General features: G+C 51.8%; 11 protein-coding genes across 11 annotated transcripts; 5 read left to right on the top strand and 6 right to left on the bottom strand.

Annotated features, from left to right (window-relative positions):
* Window positions 1-1,607: 1,607 nt before the first annotated feature.
* On the top strand, window positions 1,608-2,365 carry B0T26DRAFT_868202 (uncharacterized protein; the record flags this gene model as incomplete). Its single annotated transcript, XM_060447856.1, has 1 exon — window positions 1,608-2,365. One exon carries the CDS (start codon window positions 1,608-1,610, stop codon window positions 2,232-2,234), a length of 627 nt encoding a protein of 208 aa, XP_060299611.1. The 3' UTR covers window positions 2,235-2,365.
* Window positions 2,366-2,906: 541 nt separating this feature from the next.
* Window positions 2,907-3,963, top strand: B0T26DRAFT_747162 (uncharacterized protein; the record flags this gene model as incomplete). The annotated part of the gene is made up of 3 exons (XM_060444805.1): window positions 2,907-3,121; window positions 3,540-3,744; window positions 3,823-3,963. 3 exons carry the CDS (start codon window positions 2,907-2,909, stop codon window positions 3,961-3,963), a joined length of 561 nt encoding a protein of 186 aa, XP_060299610.1.
* An 851-nt stretch (window positions 3,964-4,814) lies between these two features.
* B0T26DRAFT_102167 (uncharacterized protein) lies at window positions 4,815-5,992 on the bottom strand. The gene is made up of 2 exons (XM_060433238.1): window positions 5,690-5,992; window positions 4,815-5,631 (listed from the first exon to the last, which is right to left on the bottom strand). Exons 1-2 carry the CDS (start codon window positions 5,891-5,893, stop codon window positions 5,122-5,124), a joined length of 714 nt encoding a protein of 237 aa, XP_060299609.1. The 5' UTR covers window positions 5,894-5,992; the 3' UTR covers window positions 4,815-5,121.
* A 494-nt stretch (window positions 5,993-6,486) lies between these two features.
* Window positions 6,487-7,984, bottom strand: B0T26DRAFT_671515 (uncharacterized protein; the record flags this gene model as incomplete). Its single annotated transcript, XM_060439338.1, has 8 exons — window positions 6,487-6,542; window positions 6,624-6,701; window positions 6,758-6,818; window positions 6,904-7,116; window positions 7,284-7,420; window positions 7,468-7,472; window positions 7,655-7,700; window positions 7,969-7,984. The coding sequence occupies 8 exons, from the start codon at window positions 7,982-7,984 to the stop codon at window positions 6,487-6,489; spliced, it is 612 nt and encodes a 203-aa protein (XP_060299608.1).
* A 668-nt stretch (window positions 7,985-8,652) lies between these two features.
* On the bottom strand, window positions 8,653-9,585 carry B0T26DRAFT_747161 (uncharacterized protein; the record flags this gene model as incomplete). The annotated part of the gene is made up of 4 exons (XM_060444804.1): window positions 8,653-8,694; window positions 8,750-8,984; window positions 9,046-9,262; window positions 9,333-9,585. 4 exons carry the CDS (start codon window positions 9,583-9,585, stop codon window positions 8,653-8,655), a joined length of 747 nt encoding a protein of 248 aa, XP_060299607.1.
* A 2,897-nt stretch (window positions 9,586-12,482) lies between these two features.
* Window positions 12,483-13,090, top strand: B0T26DRAFT_671513 (uncharacterized protein; the record flags this gene model as incomplete). The annotated part of the gene is made up of 4 exons (XM_060439337.1): window positions 12,483-12,605; window positions 12,756-12,857; window positions 12,903-12,990; window positions 13,053-13,090. 4 exons carry the CDS (start codon window positions 12,483-12,485, stop codon window positions 13,088-13,090), a joined length of 351 nt encoding a protein of 116 aa, XP_060299606.1.
* A 2,303-nt stretch (window positions 13,091-15,393) lies between these two features.
* On the top strand, window positions 15,394-15,948 carry B0T26DRAFT_747160 (ankyrin repeat-containing domain protein; the record flags this gene model as incomplete). Its single annotated transcript, XM_060444803.1, has 1 exon — window positions 15,394-15,948. The coding sequence occupies one exon, from the start codon at window positions 15,394-15,396 to the stop codon at window positions 15,946-15,948; it is 555 nt and encodes a 184-aa protein (XP_060299605.1).
* Window positions 15,949-17,303: 1,355 nt separating this feature from the next.
* On the top strand, window positions 17,304-18,267 carry B0T26DRAFT_636128 (uncharacterized protein; the record flags this gene model as incomplete). Its single annotated transcript, XM_060436795.1, has 2 exons — window positions 17,304-17,751; window positions 17,807-18,267. Coding segments are annotated over 2 exons (909 nt in total), but the record flags the coding sequence as incomplete, so codon positions are not given.
* Window positions 18,268-18,679: 412 nt separating this feature from the next.
* B0T26DRAFT_638879 (uncharacterized protein) lies at window positions 18,680-19,027 on the bottom strand (the record flags this gene model as incomplete). The annotated part of the gene is made up of 1 exon (XM_060437084.1): window positions 18,680-19,027. One exon carries the CDS (start codon window positions 19,025-19,027, stop codon window positions 18,680-18,682), a length of 348 nt encoding a protein of 115 aa, XP_060299603.1.
* Window positions 19,028-19,511: 484 nt separating this feature from the next.
* Window positions 19,512-21,599, bottom strand: B0T26DRAFT_691595 (uncharacterized protein). The gene has a single exon (XM_060441142.1). The coding sequence runs from the start codon at window positions 21,506-21,508 to the stop codon at window positions 19,613-19,615; it is 1,896 nt and encodes a 631-aa protein (XP_060299602.1). The 5' UTR covers window positions 21,509-21,599; the 3' UTR covers window positions 19,512-19,612.
* A 908-nt stretch (window positions 21,600-22,507) lies between these two features.
* Window positions 22,508-24,807, bottom strand: B0T26DRAFT_671509 (uncharacterized protein; the record flags this gene model as incomplete). Its single annotated transcript, XM_060439336.1, has 8 exons — window positions 22,508-22,975; window positions 23,024-23,234; window positions 23,407-23,457; window positions 23,557-23,828; window positions 23,900-24,131; window positions 24,320-24,480; window positions 24,603-24,619; window positions 24,744-24,807. 8 exons carry the CDS (start codon window positions 24,805-24,807, stop codon window positions 22,508-22,510), a joined length of 1,476 nt encoding a protein of 491 aa, XP_060299601.1.
* Between the last annotated feature and the right edge of the window lie 261 nt (window positions 24,808-25,068).

Genomic DNA, 25,068 nt, shown 5'->3' with positions numbered 1-25,068 from the left:
CTTAGCTGATGGCCGTCTTGCTGAGACCAAGCCGACAATAGCAACTTCGTTCCATGTCTTCGCTTGCTATCGAGAACAAGAAAGCAACGCAAATTGCGGATCAAAGGCGAAATCACTAAAGAAGCTCCCTGGTAGTCGGTTCGTCTCTTTTCGTGAACTTCTTCCATTTTTGACAGCAGACAAGCATTTGCCCCGGATCCTTCCAGAAGGATGAGGTGGGATGTTGGGACGCCGCCAAAGCCTCTGGCCGGTCTGCCAGCTTTTTCCAGGCTTCCAGCCGCAGCAGGCGGCAGCGGCGGCGCGCACGCGGAAAGGATTTGTTTTAGATCTCATTCAGGATTGAGATCGCGCTCTGTGACCCTTTCGTTTGCAGCACCGCACAAGGCCCTGGGCCGAGCCACTCTCTGTGCCACAGCGCTGCGACTCTGGACACACAACAGAGTGCTTACGCCCTCCGTGAGTTGGCTGCAGTGCTTTTGTGATCAGTGCTCAAAAAGAACAAACGGTCGAACGCGTTTCGCTTTCCTGATTAGCTCAGATTGTGCATGCTGTGAATGGCCGTGGGACACACGCCCACCCACACACCATCTCCAATGTCATCGGCCAAGCTCGAAACAAGGTTTCTGACGTTACTTATATAAAAGTGACGATCCCTACTAGCTTAGGCCAAGCCCACAGTGAGACCTTTTTCTTTTCGTTCTTTTTTTCTTTCTCGGTTCTTCGTGTTTTCTGTTACACAAAAGTTGAAACCCTTATTTGTGTGTGACCGTTGGGTCAGCAGTTCATGTCATGGATGTCATGTCGTGTCATCTGCGCCTGTCCCAGCCCTGATTCAATGAGATGAGTCCCTGAGCTGGGTCTGCTTGGGAATGTCTTGAAAACTAGTCTCAGGTTCTTTTTCCCCTTGCATTTCGCAGCGCAGCCAACTTAGTCTGCTTGAGAGAAAGAACATGGATTCATCCGCCAGAAAGGATCCTTCGCGGGCGGCTCCAAAGTCTTCTCTCCTGCATGCGAGGTGCAAGCGGGGTTTGTTTTGGTCATGAGGAAGGACGAGCAAATGAGGCAGAGAAATGTATGTTGTGTATTCATTTTGGTCAAATCGAGAGAATTTATCAACGTTATTTTAAACAGAGAGCAGATGCATGATTTTGATACTATTTTCATTTTTCACCTCGCAACAAACCTCTTGTAAATACCCATATCTCCGAGCTCATGGGACGTGTCTTTCATGGACTGTAGAGCGACGCATCTTGGAATATCGCCACTGAGCGCCAAGACAGGTTTTGGTTGAGAGCAAGCGGACAAAGCCAAACTTTATTGTCATTACCAAGACTCACACGAATGATGATCCACCTTCGCACAGGAACGACGGCAGACATTGACTGGATAGTTTGTTGTCTTTGCTATTACTTTTGTTATTGAAGTCATTTTGGAACTTAAAGTTATTTTTTGCTAACATCTTACAACACTTATGTTTCTGGCCCTTCCTGTTTCTCTATATCATAAGCAGCACACCCTCCCTGGTTATTGTTCCTCTCTGGAAACCAAAATCACGTTTCAACTGCGGCGTTAATTACCGACCTTTTTATTCCACACCCACTGCGCCAATGTATTACGACGATATCAACGGCCATGGCGGCGACGAGACACCTGAAGTACACCAGTTCGGCAACGGCGTGTACGAAATCGCTCATGGGATCGCGGAGCGGGAGCTGTTCACGCAGTTCATGACGAGCCTTGAAGTCGCCGACACCATGGAGGACTTTGTCCGGGACCTCGAGGACAACTACGACGGCGGCGCCTGGCCCCCGCCGGTCGACTGGCAGGCGGCCATCAGGCTGCTGGCCGAGGACCAGAGCTCGGAGGAGATCCGCAACATGCAGATCCACCACCTCGTCGATGCGGCCCGCAACATCGTGTTCGGCCATTCCCGGGGCTCGGATATCTGGGACTGGCGAGAGTGGTACAACAACGTGAACCAGGCCGAGCTCTGGGACATCGTCGTCGCCGCTATCCACCTGTTCTACAATGCGCATTTCAGCCCCGAGAATATCTGCCCCGTGTGGACCTCGGACCTTGAGGACGAGTACACCCACTGGATGCCCTCTGAAGATGACGAGGACGAGGACGAGGACGATGATGATGATGATGACGATGATGACGATGATGTCGATGACGATGACGATGAGATCTTGCCGCAGCCGTCACTACATTATCTCGATCCGAATTTCTGACGGCTTGCTGACAGCCGCCTTCTTGGTTGACAGCAGCTAATTAGTCCCGTTAGTGGAGGGTTTGGCTGGAATACTGTATGAGTTGAGGATTTTAGAACTCCGACCGCCAGCTGCAGGAATTTCATTGTAATTCGTTGTGTCTGTCTCTGCCTTGTACCGCGAGACAAATAGATGGGCAGGTCCTAAATACGCTATTCGTTTGTCATCGGCATGATTGGTCGCAAAGGCTGGTGGCAAACATTTGCTCTCACCATCTTGGAGTAGCTAGACTACATAAAAAATTGGATTGGTGATCTCTCTTCTTGTTTCCCCGTTGCGTTAGCTCCGGTGAATGGCAGCACCCTGTTTTGACTTTAGTCGGGTTACCAGCACTCAAGTATCAGGCCCAAATTCAACTCTACAAGTATTGCAGAATGATCACGCTTCCAAACCGTGGATAATTTGTCGTTCTCATGCCGTGTGACATGGATCCGCGCCACTCAGCCAAGATTTAGCAAAGCTGCTTTCCGACGTATGCCGCAGCAGTGACGGCAAAAATGGCAAAAATGGCTATATCGCTGTTACTCGGCCGAACTTACAATTTGCCACGCTTTGTAAATGGAGCTTCGCTAGATCCACGCAATTCGTTATCCAGCGCTGCATCAAACAAGATCCTCAATACTCAAACACGCCATGAAGGTCATCCTGGGCGGCGCGACGGGATTTGTCGGCCAAGAGGTGCTGGGCCAGTTGACCCAGCACGCTGCTGTCACGTCCATCGTCGCCTTCTCTCGCCGCCCTCTTCCCTTGCCACTAAGTCCCAAGGTCAACAATGTAATCATCGATGACCATCTCTCCTACGGCCCCGCTGCCCTAAAAGCAGCTGAGGGTGCCGAGGCGTGTATCTGGTTCTGTCGTCTGGAATTGACCCACTTTTCATGGAATTGGACAGGCCTGGTTGACATGTTTCTGAGCTTCCTTCATTCTTTGTTATTTCCTCCATTCTTGACTCAGAATGTCCTCATTTCATTCGGAATGCCCTCTTTCGGGCTGATTACAACGCCTCCCTTGCCCTCTCTCCACGAGTATAAGGAAGCGTTCTTTTCTGTACTTTTAGACCTATTGAGCAGACATTTCAATGCGCTGTCAACTTCGATCGCGTACAACAGGTTCGCAATCGCTCTCAATTCTCAATCACTCGGCCTCTTCTTTTCTAGGTTACCAATCTTGAATTATCATCAGCAGCTACGAGCAGCCAGGCGCGATTGCATGATGGTATGTCAAAAACTACATCAGCTAACTGCTTTGTTTCTCTCCACACTCCAGGGCTCCGGGCCAGAATCCCACATCCGACGCTGCATTGGCTAAGAAAGTCAGTCTCGACTTCACCATGACGGCTGCCCGAACCTTCACCCCGGCTGCCGTGAGCCCAGGTGGCAGGAAGTTCCGCTTCATCTACGTGAGCGGCGGGCTGGCCGAGCGTGACCAGACCAAATCTCTCTGGGTCATGCAAAGCTACCGGCGGATTCGCGTAAGTACCTGTTACCTTGACTATGCGTCACTGTTATTGTCAAAATTCAATACCATTCGTCGCTAACCAGATGAACAGGGCCAAGTAGAGACCGAACTGCTGGCGCATGCCAAAGCGAATGCCGACGTTTTGGAAGTCGTGATTTTGAAGCCGGGTTTCATCCTAGCGAAGCACAACAACATCCGAGACATATTTCGAGGCTGGTGGCTCCTTCAGTGACCGTCGATTCCGTAGGAAAGGTCTTGGTAGACACGGCGCTCAATGGCCACGGAGACGAGCCGGTCCTGGAGAATTCAGCCATCGTTGCCGAGGGAAACAAGCTGTAGATGCCGACACATTTTGCGTTGAGGCGAGCTCTGTTAATCATTCTCTGGACGGCATGGACTAACCGAGGCCGGCCAATCAGATCCCGCGCTCGGACTACAATCTTGTACTCCGAATTTCTTCCTGTCTTTCGTTCATCGGCTGAGAGTGATGCGCTGTTGATTACTTCTTAATATATTTCTGGTGTGTTGCTAAAATATAATATATTTAATTGATAACAATACAAATAATAGCAACCATCGAAAATTAAGTCATCAAAAATTAAGTCAGCAATGAGAACCAAGTATTTGACTACCAGGTAGGTGGTTATGATAAGGGTAGGCGACTGAAACACTAGACATGAAGCTAAGCTTCAAAGCCAAGCAACAAAAAAAGGGTTGGCATTCATAATCCGGCGGAGCAAGGCGATCCCCGACTTGGTATTTTCAGTCTGGATTTTCCGGTCTCGGCTTTATTCGGACTGCATGTCGTCGTGTTATCAAATGTATCAATGGGAAAGGAAATGTGGAAGGATTTCGAGTTAATGTCTGTTTTTGGATTCTATAATAGTACTTATTGAACCTGGTTGCGGTGTATTTGGATTGCATGCTCTCTCTATGATGGATGCCGGGATGTTTGGGTAAGAGTAATGAGGAAGATTAGAGATGTCTTGTCTTTCTGATAGATTTGATTCTTGACGGGGCACAATTAGACCGCATGCCGGTGAGAGCCGAGTGTCCGGGTAGAGATAATAAAAAAGTCAAAGACATATTGTATGTTCATATATTATAGCTAAGACGAGGACGCTCTAGACTAGTTTAGGAAAGGCCGCCTGTAAACAGTGGATATTTTTTACATGGGAAGGTAGGGTAGGTAGAGTCTCATTGTCAAGGAAATAATGTAAATGTTTATATAATTTGTCAAGTTACGAGCGGTACTCTTAAGTGGTCCAATTTGGATTTACTTCAAGTTAGGTGCTCGTTTTCTCCCCCTCCTATTCTCTGCTCTTCGTTCTCGTCTAATTGAACTAATGATCGCAAACCACAATTTGTGACGCACAGGTAAGTAAATATCCTATCGTGTTCGGAGAGGTAGGCAAGGATACATGCAGCCACTAAGACGCCCTCTAACGCTTCTTGCCAGAGCCCGCAGATTTGTACAGGGGTGACTAAAACAGTTGGAGCATCGCAAACGGCAGAGAGATCCATAGAGGAGAATACATTCAACGCCTCTCTCTTGGAGACGCGGCTCGTGGTCGACTCGGTGGTGGCCTCGGACATGTGTTGGCCGGTACTTCCTGCAGAAACGGGGTCGACTTCCAGGACCCTTCCGCAAATCGGTAGAGAGACCAACCTTCTCTTCAAGGCATTCGATGTTCTGGGCATAGTCCTGAACTAGCTTTCTAGTATTACGCAAACTAAAGATAAAGCGATGTGTTCTCGTTAGACTGGCGCGCTTAACGACCTGGCGTATCTTGGTGATGCTATTATAGAAGAGAGGCTTCCTTTCCGGATCAGAAAGAACCGTCGAGTAGAAAAGACGACAATAACCGAGGGAATAGAAGCCATTTTTCGACCGAAAGTCCTAATCTAGTAAGAGGTGATCAAGAAGGGAAGCGGGGAATAACTATAGGAATACCTACCTTTGTGCTAATACCAGCCCCTATAACGGTCATGATCTTGGATGTAAGGAAACCACCCTCGTAACCACCATGGCCACCGCCACCAGGGCCACCCTCGCCACCATCGCCACTATCGCCACCGCTAACAGGGCCACGCACTATCGCCACTACCACCCTGGCCACGCAAGGATGACTCGTAACCCCTTTCACGTGTATATAGACCATGGCCTTCGCACACCTCTTTAGCTCAGGCCAGGTTGAAGTCTTACGCCAATACCAGTCATTGCTCGCCCTGCTTGTTGCTCCTATTGTGACCACCTTGATCAGGCGTACCTGCCTTCTCTTACATTGGATAACGCACCAAATAGGCTCGCAATGCTTTATAGGTGGAGACGGTCGTCCGGTCGCACATGAGTGATAGCCATTACACCAAGGCAGCGACGTATAGTATTCTACGTAATAACTTCAGGAACGTAGGAGGTAGAGACGGCCACGAAAGTTGATTGTCGAGGTCGTTAGTCAGATGGTGGTTCGTCGGGCTTCCTGCCGCTTCCAAGGAGTGAGAAGTCAAGGGATAAGAGGAGGAGAAAGGGAACAGGGGCGAGGGGTGGTTTATATACTCTAAAGCTCCAGGCATCCAGGCCTTGACTACTCTCTTCCCGCTCCCGACAAAGCCGGTGTCTTGGGTGGCTGCAGAGCATAGCGGCGTAGACGGCCGGCTGAAAGGCAAACAGGGCCTTTCGATTCGTAGGGATTTATACAAGCTGAGCAAGGCAGTTCACTTGATAGTGCAAGCCACTCTTGGTAGATAGATGATATTAGGATACCGTGCTATGGATCTGAAGGGCATGGCGTTGGAGATGTATCTTGTGGTCTAGTAGTATGTAGCAAGCTCCGCACTCTATACCGTCCCCCTTTCGGATGTTTTTCAGGTGCTTCCGTTAGAAGTGCTTACTTAAGTCGCCGGCACTGTAAAATTCGTACTTGAGTTCTTCGATGCAAGGGTCATCTGGTTCCAAGCGGAGCGCTAGGCCTACGCAAAGGAAGTATCTCCTCGGCCTCTCCTCCTTACTTGCTATGAAGACAGACAACACAGCCGCACGACGACCGTCTTCTGCATAACGACCGTCTTCTGTATAACGACCGTCTTCTGCATAACAACTGTCTTCTCGAGGCTCATCCTTGACGGAAGACCGCTACATCGTCCCCGCCCCGGAAGTGTTAGTACGCCGTACAGCCGGTCCTTCCACTACGACGTAATAGGCCATCACGGCATAGATGGCAACATCTATTCGCCGGTGCTGGCCCTCGACTGTGCTTTCGACCGGAGCCGTGAGTGCGTCCATTAGCCGTTTCTGGGCTGGGCGTCTCGGACGGCTAGACTTCCGGATAGCCGGTTCCTCAACGAAGCCAAGGCCCGCAAGCTGGTTCTCAATGTCGATCACTGCCTGTTTGTTGGTCCACTATTCTCTGATCTTGTCCTTGAGGGCCCTTCTCTACGTTTGCTTAGCGCTCCGGAGCTTGTCATACGCCTTTTTGTATTTCTGCATGGCTTTACGTGAGGTTTTTGCCTGTTGGCGTAACTCCTTGACCTTGCAGGCTAGCTTCTTAATACTAGGGCATTCTGCGGTTCTAGCCCGCGGATGAGTGCGTACGAGTCGACCGCAAGTTGGCGCCCTAGGTAGTGCCTCTGGAACTGATTCGAGTTCGCGTGATCTAGTATGAGATTTCTAGTTACGCCGCTCATATTACCTATCTAGTTATTAGTAAGGATATCTTTTTATAATCAGAAAACATACTACTTCTGTCAAACACATTAGCAGCATTATATCATGGGATCGTCGGGACCTCGAACCCCGTGAGCTCGCCAACTCTCCTAACCCATCCAGCAATTATTGCAGGACTAATAGGCTCGGCTGGGGACGTCTTGTATCTGACTAGCGTCTTGACGGCTCGACGGAAGATATAAATATCACCCATACTTACTTTAAGCGGCAAAGGTAACTCCTACTCGCCCAGGTGGATGTCGAGCCTGCTTATTATATTAGGGCAGGTCAGACTCGGTGCCTCGAATGCCCGGTGCTTAAAGAGGACACCTTCGAGGAAGACGTGGGGGCTGAGTATAAGCGAGTCGTCGAACAAGACTTTAGGGAGGTGATGCACGAAAAGTGTATGTCAGAAAAAAGGGGGGGTTCTAGAAGGTGCTGGAATCATGGATTTGTCACTATCAGAAAGAAGGGAGATTCTAGAAGGTGCTAGAATCATGAATTTGTCACTATTAGCCACAGACGCGCAATAACCTCGCCACCTGGCCATGGCTATAAGAAATGCTCTCTGGCAGAGCCAGAGAGCCTAGAAAGAGGGCAATACAATCAAGCAATTGCAACCCCATCAATTCCACAAGATCCAGTGTGCAGTGTTTCTGACAGTGTAAATAACTTCATTACGTGAAGCGCTGGTGGGAGCCCCACTAATAGCGTTCGGCGCTAGCACGTGACATAGCGGGGTCTGGGGATTTCCTACCTTAGGGAAATCCGCCGCGCCTACCTAGCCTTAAAAAAAGTATCACCTTTTACACTTTCTTGCTTCCTTCTCGGTTTTACCGCTTCAGGAGGGTTACGGTCTTCCTAACATGGCGTCAGCATACGTAGAACTATAAAGCGCCAGCTACCCCGGACACCCCGGCTAGGCCTAGGCACGTACGTATCTTTAGTACCGAGATGAGTCTTAGTAAACTCCAGCGTGAACCTGATTAGGACTTTGTACGGACTACCGTCTGGGTCTCGGGACAGTACAACTCGGATGTCTTGGTAGCGGAGTTTGAGCACTGAAGCAGGGCGAGCGCCGGTAAGAGCGAGCAGTAGGAGGAATAGGACGCAGAGAATTCGGAGCTCTCCTAGGGAAAAGAACTTCTCCGTCGTACCCAGCGTCGTCTCGGCTTGTTACTTAAGGTCGTCGACTATTGTACACCTGTTCTCGCGCTTCTAGTCGCTCAACCCATGCTTTTTGGCGAGCTTTTTGAGCACCTGTACAACGTTAGCCTAGCCCAGTGCCTCGGTCGCGGGCTGGAGAAGACCCTACCCTGTGCATTTTCTGATTCAGTTTCGCATCGAGTTTCGCGCCGGTGGGCTTCTCGTAGACAAGCCAATACACCTTCCAGTACGTCCCGAGTGAGCTGCTCTTCTTCGTTCCCCGCTTCTTTCTACCATTCTTACCAGCCTTCTGGCCCAGCAGCCAGTCGAAGAAGTTATAGAGGGACCCGAGAGAGACGGACTCAAAGGATTCCTGCGGGTCGTACTCGAACCACGCGTAATACCTACGTTATAGATTATCAGCATAAATCAAGCAGTCAAAGCACGGCCGTTCAGGTCACCTACTTATTCCACAGCTCTTCTATTCCATCGAGAAGTATGGTACTCCCCTCACTATAATCTTCATCATCGAACGCGGCCTCGTTGAACTCTTTTAGTTGTTTGAGGTAGTACTCTCGAGGATACAGATTTCCGTCGAAGAGCTGCACCTGATCTTCTATGTCAAAGTCGTCATAATCGTCGTCAAAGTCACCAGTATCGTTGCTTTCTTCGTCGTCAATGTCTGTCGGGCTGGTCTCATAGCCGCCATCGTCGACCTCGACATCAACCCCTCATCCTCGTGAGACAAGGACACGTTGTCTGGAGAGTCCGAGTTCGAAACGTCCGAGTAATCGTCGTCAGGTCTGCGGCGGTGACGCGCCATGTTCCTGCGATGACGACCGATACAGTCGGTAAGTTGAGCGTAGGAGGGTAGAGAAGGGAGACAATGTCGGTCGCCGGAGCAGGATAGGCTGGTAGGCGATAGACTCGCAATCCTTTCCACGAAGGGAATGCATCGCTGGTGAGCCGCAGGCGCGGCCTCTTAAACATTGGGTTGGGAGCCATTTTTGGTGGCTCTCCAGCATCCAGCAAGGTGGTGAGCAGGAAACAGAAATCTGGGAACCAGTTTTGGACCCTCGCTATTTGGAGGCGGTTCGCGGGGCACAAAGGCTCGGTACCTGCGGTACATGTGTGGTACCTGACGTGCCTGAATGCGCGTGGCTTGGGCCCTGGCCGTGTGGTGTAGTGGGGCAGCTTGGGGTGGGGCGATGCTGAATTTTTGGCGAGTAGACCGCCGCAATAGGCGGCAGAACCCACCAAAAACAGCGGCAGACTCGCCGTCACATTGTTAAAGTAGTATTTCAAGTAGTCTACGGCTTTAAATTGGATTGAATTGTGGCTTTTCTAGGCATACTTGAATTGCTTAGATTGAACTTGCTTGCAAGTTGCTTTATTTTGCTTGCATTGGCCCGCGCGCTGGCTGGGCATGAGCCTGAGCAGAAAGGGGGCGGGGGCCGTTGAGGACTTGCTTAGTGTTTTAAGGATGGCCCCTGTTCTCGGAATGGGCGTTTTGAGGGCTTGAGGTGTTTGCTTGCTTTGGAGGGAAAAAAAGAAAAGGTCAAGTCCCGGGTGAGGGCCTGAGTGGGGAAATGGGATTTGGGAGTCTATGCCTAATCAGGACTAAACTCAATGACGTAATCCCCCACCTGTCTGTGAGCCAGGTCCGTGATAAGTGTCCTATTGGCTGAAGTAATGCCCGGAATCAAGATGGAGAAGGAAAGAGAAAGTTGAAAATATGCAAACAGATCAAGACCTGGCGACCTTCTCAGTGAAGTGGTCAGTACCTAGGCTTGTCGGTTGAGGTACAAGATTGTGGTCCGAGCGCGGAATATGATTAGCTAGCCTCAGTGGATCCCGCAGAATTCGGCAGTCCCGACCACGGCACCTGTATTCCAGACCATCACCTTCACATATATATTCCGCCGTAGCCTAGATAGCTAGACTTCCTTCCTGCAAGCAATACAGTCATCCGTTTCCCACCCAAAGTAGTTGAAATGTTTTGTTACTTGGTTGTGGAAAAGTGCGTCGCATGGCCGGGAACCACGTTACGCCTTTTTTGGACAGAGTTGAAACGGGCAATAGGAACACCTCAGGTGACCCACGCATGATGGTCCAACGCAGGCAGATGTCGTGCTGGCTAAATACGGCCCAATTTTGCAATAACACTATACAAGTATTATTAGAACTTAATTCAAAGATTTTGCTGGTTTACACGCGAAAGGGGGCTTACACAGGACCACAAATACTCCCGCTCCTTCTTCGTCTTCTTCGCCGCGGCTGCCACAGCTTCTCCGGACTTATTATAGTTTAGTTGGGTCCTTCAGTGCTACTCGAAACAAGGAGTGTGGCATATCCTCACCATTGTCTGTGCCGTTGTTGGGAATACGAAGAGGAGCGAGCGGTGAAAGCGGGACGAGATTTTGAGATTGGCTAAGACGGAGAGCCTGCAATAAGAAAGCTTGGAGTACTGAAATGAAGCGTGTGTGTTTTCACTGAAGTCTAGGCTTTTCCATCCTTGTGGGTATGATTCACAATAGCCGTAGAGGCAGTTGTTTCCCCTAGCTAGTGCAGCTACCATGAGCTCTATTTAACTAGAATCTTCCAGTCCCTAGTCACATATATACCCCTCCTAACGGGGCGGCGTGTGTCCAATTAAAAGGTCTTTACAATCTACCTGCTGGAATATATGCGTAAACCCATAGCGGTAATTAGACCTATGAGTGTCTAGAGGTGCTCAATCCGGAATAACCAAATTAATCACCCTCTTCACATATTACCTCCATCACAGAAATCACTGCCGGGCCTCTCCTTTGTAGGGTGCCTACTTATCAAGGGCCTAAATATCAGTCAGGTCTCTCCACCTCTTCCTCGGACATCTAGTGTACAATACGAATGCTAAGTTGACGTGGAATTAATGTAACGCCACCCTACATGATCACTCCTAGCTGACCGCCGGTTAATATCCTATTAATTTCGGGAAAATACCACATTTATCTCTTAACCAAACCCCTGCCCCCTCTATCCTTCTTTCCTTTCTCACCCCCAGAGCTACTAGGGTAGGGAGCCCCAACAGTGCGACCGGGAAATGCTAGAGACGGAGCGAAAACGACGGAAAAGTAGTAGAGTCGAAAGCTACTATGTGCAAGCCGGGGAGCACGCAATAGATTGGCTCAACCTTAGATGGTCTGGACCCCTGGCTACAAGTAACAGGAACCTCCCACTGCTTCCAGGATCTAAAGCATGCTCAGTTCGACTATTCTCAGCCATCTTCATTGTAACCGCTACCACCCTTCAACAATTACGTGCCATCTGCATTCCATCAAAACGCAACTTTAGCCGGGGGGGTGGACCGAAGACCGGCCTGTGGGACTGCGCAGCGGCCGCGTGTGGGATCACCCTAGCTCAGGGAAGAGTGCCCAGGACAAATCAGTCGCAGCTCACCCCAGCTCACCCCAGGTCCGAGGAGGACTTCGATGGACTCGTGCCGTATATTTGAACTTGGAACCCTCCCGGATATCAATTCGGTAGGGCTGCCCAGCGTATCTTCCGGTTACATGCTGCCCCGTCGACCCCGTGGGCTTCCTGGTGTAACGCGAGAGCGGGGTTTTGAATCAGGAAGGGTAGCCTCCCATCCATCTATTCCATCCATCTATTCACGAATCATCAGATGCTGCCCAACTGCACCACCTCTCGCCGGTCTTCCCTGGTTTGGGGGGAAAAGGGGGGTCCGGCAGGTTCCTGTCCAATGAATGGAAACGAGGCCGCATCCCACAAGAGCCTCAATTTTCGGGGTCACGACGCCTCTCCTCTCCCGAACCCCCCAAGTACGAGCGACCGGGCTCAGTTGCTCCACTGCCTCTTCTCTTGATAATATCCAACCCTCTAGTGCTCATGTCTTCAATATGGCGAATTGTGCTTCTGAAGCTGCCTCTTCCCATTCGACTGCTAGCGAAATCCGCTACATGGATCAGCTGGGCCTGTACAAGACGGAGAAGCCATACGAGGTTCCCTTTTTGCCTGTCAAAGTGACGCATACGAACGTTCGAAGGACGAACTTCTCCCTGTGGCTATGATCGACCCGGTTTTGTGACTTGACTGGGATACGAGACTTGGTTTCGACCGACACTCAGGGGTTCAAGCTTGATTTGTTTCCAACGTCGCTCTCATCCTCGCAGCTACAAGATATCATCACCGTAGAATCGATATATCATGCCGAGGCCCAGCGGTTCCTCAAGAGCAAATACGGAGCGAAGAAGGTTTTCATCTTTGACTCGACGGTGGGTAGCTGCGCCGAGGCACTAAAATTGTTGATGTTGTGACAGATTCGAGAAATGAAGCCGCCGCCCCGCAATTCCAGCGCAATGCTGAAAAACCAGCAGAAACTGGGCCCCGCCGGTGATTGCCATGTCGGTACGTCCAAAGCCTTCCAGCAGTCGCGCCATGTCGGTATAGCCTACTGAATCGGTCGTCAGACCAGTCTCCCGGCAGGCTTCGTTCAGGAGAGTCCTGAACTACAGTGATGGTCCCCCTGAAGTCGGAATTCTAGCGCACCCCTTAATCTTACCAATCTGGGCCCACAAATCTCACGGTTAGCCTTCTCACGGTGCTTGCCTTCTACCAGCGGTTAGCCTTCTATACGGACGTTTCCTTGCGGTTTCCTTGCATGCCTGATACGGCCTAAGAAGCCAACCCCATGGTGCATTTTCCAACTAGACTATACACACCATCACACGGCATTGCATGTGGCTGGGGTGAGAAAGGAAGGGGCAGCCTCACAGTCTGGTCTGTTTCATTTTACCTACAATCTGCTCCTCCTCCCTAATCACGACGACTTCACGACACTCAACTGGCTCCGAACCGCCCTGATAAGCACATTTGCCATGGTATCCACCACGATGGCCCCAACAGACTCTTCGTAGGCTGTTTTCGGATTGCATAGTCTCTCTATCTGCGTGTCGGGAGACGAGTTTCGTTCCTTAGCCTGGGCCTCCCGCCTCGGGCAAGGGATCCGGAGGCCGAAATTTTTCTAGTTGCAACAAAGCACTGAGTTGCACAGATCGGTGGTGTACATATCAGACATCGATTTGGCAATTGCGCTGATCAGCAATAACATACTCTATTCTCCCTTATCCATCTTAATAACCCACGAACCCGGCTCCACGACAGCGGCATACTCGGGAGAATGTAAAAGGTATCGTTGCTCTATCCCGAGGGAGCTGAGGTAGGTGCTATATGGGTAGAAATGACTGAAAACATACCGTTCCCCTGTCTGAGGGCGGCGAGGGATTGGGCCTGGTTGGCGAGGGAGATGTTGGGCTCGGTGAGTCCAGGGAGGGCTGCGGTGAGGCCAGCAATGTAGTCGGCGAGGATTGACTGGCCATCAATTCCTGGGTGTCCCGGGAGCCCCTGCAGTCCCTCTGAGCCTTTGGGAGGCCATTTATATACAACAATCGCCCAGATGATGCCCTAGAGGCCAAAGACGCAGGTGATTGCCGTAATAACGAAAGAGCCGAAGCTCAACTGGTCCACGGATAGCGGCGAGGTTGTGGTGGGGGTGGAGGTGCAAGTCGACGGCATATTTACAGCTTGAAACGACAACAAAAACGACGGGTAGCTAAGTTCATTCGTTCGACGAAGAAGCAAGCAAAGAGAGGAGAGAGAGGACACGAGCAAGACGAGATATGTCTGCCCAACGTCCTTCCTCGCTCCTTCCTCGCTCCTTCCCATTGTGCTGACAGACCACCCCCAGACCGGAAGAGAGGAAAGTGCTTACCTACCTTCTACCTTGCACTCTACTCTGGCACTTGCCGAGTTACCACCTTCCACATAAACGACACTCCCCTGCCAGCCTCAAGTCCCTGAAAGATCGGTACCGTCACATGTCCGAAAGCACACTCTGCGAGCCAGATGTAAGGAAAGAGCACCCTAACCCACATACTCCCTGACGCGCGCGCACCCTGCGCGCGCTCACCACCTGTCACCAGCTGGGCCAAGCCACCAGAGCACACACGGTATATAAGCAGCGGCCCGAGGGCCAGGTTGAAGTCTTACGCCATTGCCGGTCATTGCTCTCCCTTCTTATTACCTTCATTGTGACCACCTTGATTAGGCGTACCTGCCTTCTCTTATAGTATGTTACGTAGAAAGGTGCTCCAAAGGAAAGTGGTTGTGCCGAAGTTCAACCATAATGCCGGCCTGGCCGCCTTAATGCAGGAACACCACTCAAAGGCATGCGCACTACGCGCCTGCAACAGACACTCAGATGCAATAGAATTGATCGTAATTGACGTCATACATGCATTTCGACTGACTTCGCTGTACTCGACACGACCAGGTGTTACCAGTAGTCAGGTGATGTAACACCTATCGCAGGCTAGTCCTGTGACAGAGCGGCATTCGCGCCGGACTTTGTTGACGCGAACAAGCGTATACTCCCTGGAGCCTCTTCAACAATCGCCGTTCAGTATTGCCCCCAGCATTCCGTCTGGAGCAAAAGCTCAGCTACCGCCAAGCACAAAACAAACCATGTCAGAGTACAACCATCTGTCAAGCTCCACTGCAATATCCAAGGAAGGGCTGTTGCGAGCCTTGGCGAAACATGGAATTACGACTGGCATCAATTTCAGACTTGAAGAAGCTTTAGAGGCTCTCTTAACGTCAGGGGACGTCGTACATGCTGAGCATTTACTCGGGAGCGCTTTTTCAGTCGACGTAAATGCAAGAGACTAGTACGGGGTCACTCCTCTCCATCGCGTCATCAATAATCATTCACACAGTGGATCGAACGAGAATACAGGTCTTCGAGTTGCTCGAATGCTCCTTAGGGCCGGCGCATATGTTGAGGGAAAGACATCAAAGCTTACCCGGCCGATCCATCTATCTGCACAGTGCCGAGACCCGGCGTTCCTGCTGCTTCTGCTCGAATACGGCGCGGAATTCGATTCCGTGGACTCGACAAGCAGCAATGCGAGCCACTTCGTTGCCAAAACCGCGGTCGCGCCGGCCGAGTCTCTCGAAATTCTCCTGCAATGCGGTCTCCGGCTGGATTCTAAGAATGAGGATGGGTGGATGCCACTGCACTCCGTCGCGGCCAATGGTGACTTGAGAGAGCCATCGAGTCAAGAGAAAATGAGGATCCTAGTACGAAATACCTCAAATATCGACTCGCACGACCTAAAAGGTCAGACGGCGCTCTGCAAGGCGGGCAAGAGAGGGGATTCGGAGGCTGTCAGAACCCTGCTGGAGCTTGGAGCTGATCCTCGTGCCGTTGACTTGAGCCAGATGAGGAAGCCGCTTTTGATTTCGAGGACCAACTTCGAGGACTGCGTCAACCAGATACGCCAGGCTCAGATAGCCATGTCCATGTGACGGACTAACCCCGCTGTCTGTTAGCAATGGAGATGGGTGTCCAAATAGCATATGTTGCTGGGACAAGGATGGTCGAGAAGCGAAGACTCTGGTAGGACAGGAACCTCCGTGCCCCAGCTGTGCCGAGATCTCCGAAGCCAGAACGGTAGTAGGGAAACGCGCAGCCGTAATCGGGACGCTCCGACCGGATATCGTGCTTTACGATGAACAGGACCCATGGGCTGACTCGATCTCCGCTATCGTACGGCATGACCTATTATAGCGCCCAGACGTCCTTCTTGTCATGGGCACGAGCCTTGCAACACACGGGGTCAAGCACCTGGTGAAGGACTTTGCGAAGATTATTCACAAACGGGCTGGAAAAGTGGTTTTTGTGAACCTCACAGAACCGGCTAGGAAATGGGACGGTGTGATCGATTACTGGGTCGAGTGGGATTGTGACGCCTGGGTACAAGATCTAACGAACCGTCAGCCGGCACTCTGCTCTGGCTTGATTTCAAGGGTTCTGATAGACCTGACTGGAGATGGTGAGCACGTGAATGCGATGGCTTCTCGTAGGTATGATGGGGGGCAAGGGAGTAGTCGGGATAATCCCATCGACCTTACGCTTAGCGAGATGAAGCAATATCCCGTAACAAGTTACCGAAGGATCTCAGTGGAGGCAGCGGGGTAGTGTGAACCAAGATCTACCACCTAAGTGTGAACTGCCCCTTCTTCATCCCTGAGCTTACAGGTGGTCCAAAGACCGATGAGAATGACCGAAGCAAGGCTGTTGAGATGGCTATTATCCATGATTTTCCCGAAGCAATAGCTGGAGACACAACTCCATCTGACCTGTACATTTCTTTCAAGGACATCGAGTAGTCAATGCTTTGAGAAGGCCGTTGCCAGGAGAGGGCCCTCAAATGCTACAGGAGCCGGCCCGTCACGTAGCTTTGGGCCTCAGAGCATGAGACTTTTCTATCATCTGCCCCTCCTAGACTTATGTCCGTTTCCATTTTCCTCCCTATCTACCTCGCTGTTTCGGCAATCTTTCCTTGGCCAAGATGTGTGACTATGTTATGGATTCCTTCGGGGATTTCATACTTACGCTCAGCAACCCGAACGCGCCGTTTGCTGTATGGGACGATGGCGAGGACGGCCCCGCCCTGACCGAGCCCAGTGCCAACCCAGAGGCCGAGCCTATGCCGCCTGCCGAACATATACTACCAGCTGAAACCCCGCCGCTCGTGGAACCTACCGCGGCTGCTGAGGATAGCACTATCGCCAGGGATGAGCTATCCGCTCTGCAGGACAACGAAGCCTCTCCGTAGGAAGAATCGCAAATAAGCACTATATTGACTGAGTCGGCGACCTTCCTCGTTTCGTTACGCCACCTCATCTTGGCCTCACCTGTGTTCAAGGCAATGCTGACCGGAGGGTGGAAAGAGGGAGACAAAAATAATAGCCCGGTTCGAGGAGGTGCCGAGGACTGGGATACCAAGGCTTTGGTGATCGTTATGAACGTCCTCCACAGTCATTACCGTCAGGTGCTAAAGAAGGTCTCGCTGGAGATGCTCGCCAAGATAGCTGTCATTATTGACTATTACAAGATCCACGAGGCGCTCCAAATCATCGCGTCACTGTGGATCAACGCCCTCAAAAAGTCCTTGCCCGATTCTCCCGGGAGGGACATTATTCTGTGGATCTTAGTCTCCTGGGTTTTTGGGCATACGGCCATATTCAGACAAGTCACCAAGGTTGCTATACTACGGAGCAAGAAGGACATAGTAATCCCGGAGCTCCCAATCTCGGCTGTAATTGGTAAGTTTTAACGAAAATATAACGAGCTTACTGGACTAACTACGGAAACGCGCAGACCGAATCAATCAACATCGAAAAGACTCTATAGACGTGATCGCTGCCGCGTTCCGCGGACTCCGAGATGACTACATCCATGGCCGCCAGGGCTGCAACTTCGAGTGCAGCGCCATGCACCTCGGCACCTTGATGAAGAACTTATCTGGTCATAAATTTCTATACTATCCGCCAGAAACTCCGAATGGGGACTTGAGTCTCGCGGAGGTGGTGGAGTGCGTAACCACGATGAGATCTCCAAAATGGTACACCAACGGTATTTATTCTTCCAAGCGCTGCTCTCATACAGCTCATCAGTGTCCCCAAAGACCACAACAGGTTGGAGCTGAGGCCTTTGAGCTCGGCATCGGCAGGAAACAACTTGGGGATGTTCATATTGGTACTGTGAACGAATTTGCTTCGCTTCTCGTACATGGGATCCAGGAGAAGATGGAAGGGTCAAGGTTAGATGATTTTATCTGAACAATGGGAAGAACAGACGATATCGTGGGTTGCCAGATAATCCGTTAGTGTGGAGCTCCTGTCGCATGGCGAGCCTGACACCCGCCCACGAGACGTGGATCGAGATGCGGCAGCTGCTGTGGTGGCCGCGCCACGCCGCCTTCACGCCGACGGGCCTGCGCATCCGCCGGCAGCAGCTCGTGCGGCGGGCGTACGCGTGCGTCAGCTCGCCGGGCGTGCACGCGCTGCTGTACACAACACTAACAGTGGCGCACGCGGACAGCGCGGCGGCGGCCGCCGCGTGGCGGCACTTGTGCGCGCTGGCACGGCCCGTCTACGACTGCGGCATGCTGCAGCAGATCGCCGCGCAGCGGCCGGGGTCCCGGCGCGTGCGGTTCCAGCTGGTCGTCGTCTGCCGGGTGAGTTTGTTTGCTTAGAACCACGAAGCGACAAGCCGGAAGACCGCCCAGCTCAACCCGCGATCATTTTCCCTCCAGAAGAGATAAGCGTCGACGACACAAACATAAAACCCCGTGACGGCTATGACGGCGTGGACGGCGGCGTACTCGCGCCGCAGGTAGAACAGGGCGACTAGCAGGCCGACGACGGTCGTGCGCGCCTGGCCCTGCACCATGACGGGGCCCGCGGCCGGCGCCGAGGCGATGCGCGCCGGCCACCCGAACTCGGCCATGGCGGCCCGCGCGTCCCACATGGGCCACATGCCGCCGAAGGTCATGGCCGTCGCCTGGATCAGCGCGGGGATGTGCCACACGGAGAACATTTTGGGTTGGTGGTGGGTGTGTGTTTGCGGGTTCGTGAGACGGGGTGCGTTGGGTGTGTGTTTGCTCGGCTTATATACGAAGTTAATTCGATGCGAGCTTGATGGACCGGCTCTTAGTGTTATTGAGTATGGCGTTCTTGTGATGCTGTGCGGTGATGTTTCTTGACTGATGGGAAGGTAAAGGAAAGGGACTTTGTTATAGGACGAGACTGGCCTGACTAATAGTAAAGATCAAAAGTATTTCGCATCGTCGACAGGGAAGCCGCTCCTTAGCGTAATGATCGTCCGCGTGTTGGGACTGTTGGCTATGGCTTTTACACGTGCATGGCTTATTGAGGCCAGGACCCTCTCCCCTTAGCGTCAGCAGCGGTTCAATCACTGGCTTGGCCGTGAGCGTCCCCTGCCTGGTCATGCTGCAGGGGCATGTGTGCAGATTTATCTCATGAGACAGAATAGTGATGATGATGATGCCATGCGGACCAGGTCGAGTTGTATGCGTGGACTTTATTAATAGCAAAACGCGTGTCCTGAATTTCATCTTCAGCAATTTTCCGCAGTCGTGCACCGTTATAAGCTACTGCTGCTTTAACTGAGTTGCTGTGAACTGGGTGGTGAGACTTCAATCGTCCGCACTAGTTCCTTGGTTGCCTTGGGTTGCACGAGAACCTGTGCCGGACGTACCACGACCTCATCCTCGCCTTCTCCTTCTTGGTCTCCCTTGCGTACTACCAGGGGGAACAAAACGATCCTCACCACAGCCCCTTCATGTTCGAGTTCCAGATCCTCCATTTTTCGCTGGCGGCCCAACTGACTCATCAATGCCGCGTTAAAACTGACCACCTCAACCAACTCTCCAGTATCATCATACTCGGGCCGTAGCGGAGGGAGCATCACATATTCTGCTAGCTGCGTGCGCATGAGAATTGACAATTCTACCGCATCGCAGATGACTCTGTGGAGCTGCATCTGAATCTGGTCCTGCAAAGCTAGCGGGGGTGGTAGGATCTTCGCTAGCTCCTCCAAAATTGCCGCCGTGACCGCGTGAGTGTCCTGTTCCCGTTGATTTTTGAACGATGGTCTGTTGGAGAGCAAACTCAACGTAGTCGCCCGCCAGGCGCGAATGGCCTCCGGTGGGCCGACACCTGACAGTTGTTTCTCGAGCACTTTCAGCTTTTGCCGCTCCTCTCGATCCATCCCGAAGAGATAACGCGTGAAGACAAACTCCCAGATCATGGTCATGATCATTGAGGTAAAGATGTCTCGCCGCTTAACTCGATCAGCGAGGTATGTGTCGACGTCGGAGCCGTCCAGAATGGAATCTTCCAGCCTGTCAATGAGCTTCTCGTCATTTAATTCTGAAGAAAGACGACTAGAACGCATGTCGGAGAACTTCGAGAAGCGAAGAACCCACTGAATCACAGCACTAAGGAGTTTCTGGCACCGCATGTCGAAGTAGTCAATATCATAGACCGCCCCGATTTGACCATGTCGTATTCTGAGAGCATCCACCAGGATTGTTGCCGCGCCTTGGGGTGCGCGAAGGCCGTTGGCATCTTCTCCGCTGGTTTTATCAGCCAGAATACCAGGACTAGGTGGAGGTGACTCAAAAGCTTCAGATTTTGTAGATGGTAGTGGCGAAACTGACGGAGACGCTTCCTTCCTGCCATCAGAAGATTGAGATATGGGCATAATGAATGGCAGTGATTGAGCCTTCGAGTCAAAGCTCGTGTTCTCGAGGTTCATAATCGACTTGGGTCTTCCGGTACCCCTCTTGGTGATAACCTTCGTCGCCATGGCCACGACACGGCGGTAGGCTTTGGAGTTGACGACGGCATTGTCAAACTCGAACTCCACGCCTTCAGCCACGGTATTTCTGTCCTGGAAGATGGTGTCGGCAGTGTGTCGGGAGCCGAGGACGGAGTCGGCAATCTGGAGTTGGGGGTTCGCGTATCGCACAGACTCGGCCCTCGTCGTCTGGTTGTTGAGAAGATCCTTTCCGTTTCTGACGCTCTCTAGAATCTCATCGATAGAGTTCATATGGAGGACCTGAACCAGGAAGGCGACGGCGGACTGCTGTCCCTGCAGGAGCGAGAGATAGTCCTTCATCTCACTCTCGTTCCAGGCAATGCGCGTTCTGCTCCACCACATCCGGGCGAGCGAGCGACGAGACCCCATCAGCACCGCCCTGTCGCACAGCTTGTCGAGCAAGTCCTCAAAGCACGTCAGCACAACCAAGCACCCGGTGAGCGTTGTATCTAGCGTGAGGATGACATCGGGCTGGTCGCGAATCGCGTGGTTCTGAAGGATGAGTGTCTGCAGCTGCGATAAGCCCGTCTTGATGGCGCGGCACTGCGATGAGAGCGCTGTGATGGTAATGTGGGCATTTTGAATTTTGGACCGAAGGGTATCGAGTAAGCTGGCTGCCTGGATACAGACTCCTGCGATGCCCGCAATGGATGCAGTCACAGAGAGGGGATCCATAGTCGCCCTTTCTTACCATGAAATGCCGAAGATAACTCCAAGGCTTGATCAGCAGCAGAGACTGTGGTCAGTTGGGCACGTAACGTAAGGCATCGACCCATTGAGGTTGTGTGCTGCAGGTCTGGTTTAGCGACAGATAACTGGCACATCCAGGGCCGTGCGGTTGCACTGTACACACTGTGTGGAACGCACGAAGTACCTCCTCCCTCGCGAAAATTTGCACATGGTAGGTGTCGGAAATGGCAGGTGTGTGCCGCACCTTCCGGGGGCGGGCAAGCCGTCACAAATAATACTTGATTAAATTGTAAGTTGTGGATCATATTTGATGACATATTTTACCTACTTTGGGCATAGATTTGGACCGAATTTTACCAATTAGCTTAGATCAGGGGCCCAACGGCAACCTTCCAGACCTAGCCAAATGTGGATTTTCCCGGCCAAAAATGTGCTTTGTATCCCAAATTAGGCTTAGAATACCATTTTCAAACCAAGGTAAGTATAGCCGGGGTGATCCTAAAAATGACCTCTTGCCCAGCTTAGCTCGGCCTACCTTAGCTTAAGCGGCAACATCCTAGCTCCGAGGGAGAAAATGGGTGCGTGGTAGTCGGTTTTAGGTTAAAGCTAACTGCCAAATATTAAAGGATAATTAATAGAATCCTCAGGCGTCGTGAAATCTAAGTTAAAACATTTATATTCAAGGTTTGAGTAATTATGTGTTGTTAACTTGTTGTCAAGAACATGAAAAACACAACGTGAGTCTAATCAACCATGACTCGTTCATCGTCGTGGATTTCGTTATTCAATCGCAATCTCTATCTTAGGGCCGACAGGTGATGAACGCCACCGTCGTTGAAAATGCAGACAAGGCCTTCACGGTAGTGGAGTTGGCTTAAGATGCCCGAAATCTTTCGCTCTAAACTCGTCTAGCTCCTGTTCAAGGTCCGTTAGCTATTGGCTGCCGTTCTACTGGCTGCATCTTTCGGCGGTCATAGTTACCCTTTAGATATCGACCACTCTGCCGTAACGGCAGCCCTCTTCTGGCTCGCCGACTTCCTCGGCCGAGAAGCTGCAATGGCCGCTACTCTGGCCCTTTGAGCTCTCAAAATCAGGGAGAATTATCACTCCCCACTGTAGTGGAGCGAGCGCTGAATCGGGCTGGGGTTGCAGCTGTTCGCCGGGGCTGTGGCACGCTGCGGCGATGGCAAAGCTGCAGCTACCGACGACAGTAATAGCAGACGGCAGACGGCAGAAGCCGGCGACGACGACGGCGGCGACAAGAAAGCAGCATAGCGCCAGCACTAAAATGATGGCCATGGGCGAATAGCCGCAGGTGATAAGATACCAGCCGTTGTCATCGTTATACACGTCGTTGGGGCTCTCGACAGCCACAACAAAGAGGCTCTGCGACATGAGCCAGTGCATCAACACGGAAAACATCAGTAGCGGCACGCCGAAGCGGTACGGTAGCTGTAGGAAGTAGCGCTCTCGTTAGGCGCCTCTAGGCGCCGACGAGACGCGCAATGACTTGCGCTTGACGCCGAAGCCGCTCCACTCTCGCGCCGCGAGCATCCTAGTGAACATGCTGTTGTACCGAAAGTAGAAAATCGAGAAGATCACATGAGGGGTGTTGGCTACAACAACACGTAGCGCCAGCGCATCCATCGACGACTTCGACGAGGACGGCTCAACAAATGCAATCAAGGCTTTCCCGCTCGTAGTCCTTATTCTAAGATTTCAGAGGCTCACCAAGTCGTTAGCTCCAAAGAGGGAGGTTATCACGATGGCGAGAAAGACGCTGATAGTCACAACTCCCGACAAGTATCTGAAGTGGCCGGATTCGTATCAATTCGTCGCGTCAAATAGGAAGGTGGTAGATATTTAGGCAATTATGGACCTACAGCACCAAGTTGACGAACCATTGGGACAACCTTGCAGCAGAACCCCAGTGTCTGCGTGGTGAATTCCATAGGCTCGGGTCAGGAACAGCCCGAAATGGGTGACAACAACGCGCCCTTTCTTTTGTGATAGTTGACCAACTTGCCAGGCACATTCCGGCACTGTGGAGATTAGGCCGGGTGAGGAAGGATGCGATTGCGTCACCTAGCACTAGGAGCGGCTCTTGGGGTGGGTTGAGCAGGGTAATAACCAGGACCGTGACTTTGACGGCGTTGGCAGCAACGACAATGGCGGCAAATACGATGCTAAAGTTGACTTTGCAGTACTCCTCCTCCTGCTTGCTCAGACAGTAGGCGACTGTGTGGTTCCCGGCTATCGGGGCTTCCACGCGGCCACGTCGTTGCGGATTCCGCGGAGCTGGTCGCTACATGGGAGCTCGAGTGTATCTTTTGGGCAAATCCATGAGAAGACGTTATACAATCGAGGCGTCACAACATTCAAGTCTTGCGAATGCGGCATGGCCGCATCAAATCGTTCGAGCGTTGCGTTATCATGGAGCTGGCCGATAACGAGCACCACATCGCTAAGAGAAGTCAGAAACGGAGTCCCATAAGCGTCGATGCAGTCGGCACTGGTGAGATTCTGTAACTGGTCCGTCGAGGCAAGGCACTGTAGAGAGCGCAAGTCGTCGTCAATCGATTCAAGTGTACCAGCATCATAGTAATCGCTATGATTATGGTTGTCTGCACCAAAAACGTAATCTTTTCTGGTGAAGCCCTCAGGGGCTGCAACAACCTCGTAATTGTGTGCCGAGAGGGACGAAATGACGACAGAGTTATACTTAGGTAGGCACGCAACCATGGAGCGTGTGGGATCAGCACTGGGGACAAGCAACTGTTGGCGTTTGCGACTTACAGAAAATGTAGCGGCAGTGAAGATAGCAAAAGTAGGAACCAGAGCAAACCTCTTATTAGGCTGATGCTCCCGATGTTACGTGTGCTGGGAACACCAATCTCGAGCCACTTCCCCCTGGCGTGGGCCCTGTCAACCTCGCTCCTCGTCGGCGACGAGAGACACTACATGCCGAAGTTGGAGGCACTGAGAAGTAGCGAGCTCAAGACGTTGATCAAGACATGCAAAGCAGTGTTAATATCCTTGGCCTTGGAGCACGATCCCTCAAAGAGAATACCTCGCCCACTTTCATTTCCTTGCGTGCTCGGGACCGTCAGTAGGCTGATTGACCACAGCAGCACACTCAGGTTGAACAAGAAAACCACGCTGGCCAGAACTGCCCCGCAGAGAAGGGAGAAGCGCCATCCAGACGGTAGCTTAAGCCTACCACAAATGTGCCCCCAGCGCGTCTTCTTCGGCGGAATGACAGATGGTTCGGAACTCGGCGCCATTGGGTAAAGCTGATAAAATCGTGGTAGCTGGCCAAGGTCGAAGTGAGCGTTCGCTCGTCGAGCTTCAACAAGGAAACCCCCAAGCAATAATATTCAAATGGACAACCAGCAACGAGCACGATGTCTTAAAACCTCTGATTACTCGATGAGGCGCAGCTGCTCATTAATATATATATATTACCGTCTCAGGCTGATTTGCGGGCTGCAATATGCATCCGAACCCGGATTGCTCATTCGCGAAATGTCACAATATTGGGATTA

The sequence above is a fragment of the Lasiosphaeria miniovina genome (assembly GCF_030549165.1).
Source record: "Lasiosphaeria miniovina strain SMH2392-1A chromosome Unknown B0T26scaffold_2, whole genome shotgun sequence".
Taxonomy (NCBI): Eukaryota; Fungi; Ascomycota; class Sordariomycetes; order Sordariales; family Lasiosphaeriaceae; genus Lasiosphaeria; species Lasiosphaeria miniovina.
The sequence above is the reverse complement of the archived record's forward strand: the minus strand, read 5'-3'. Positions and strand labels throughout refer to the sequence as shown.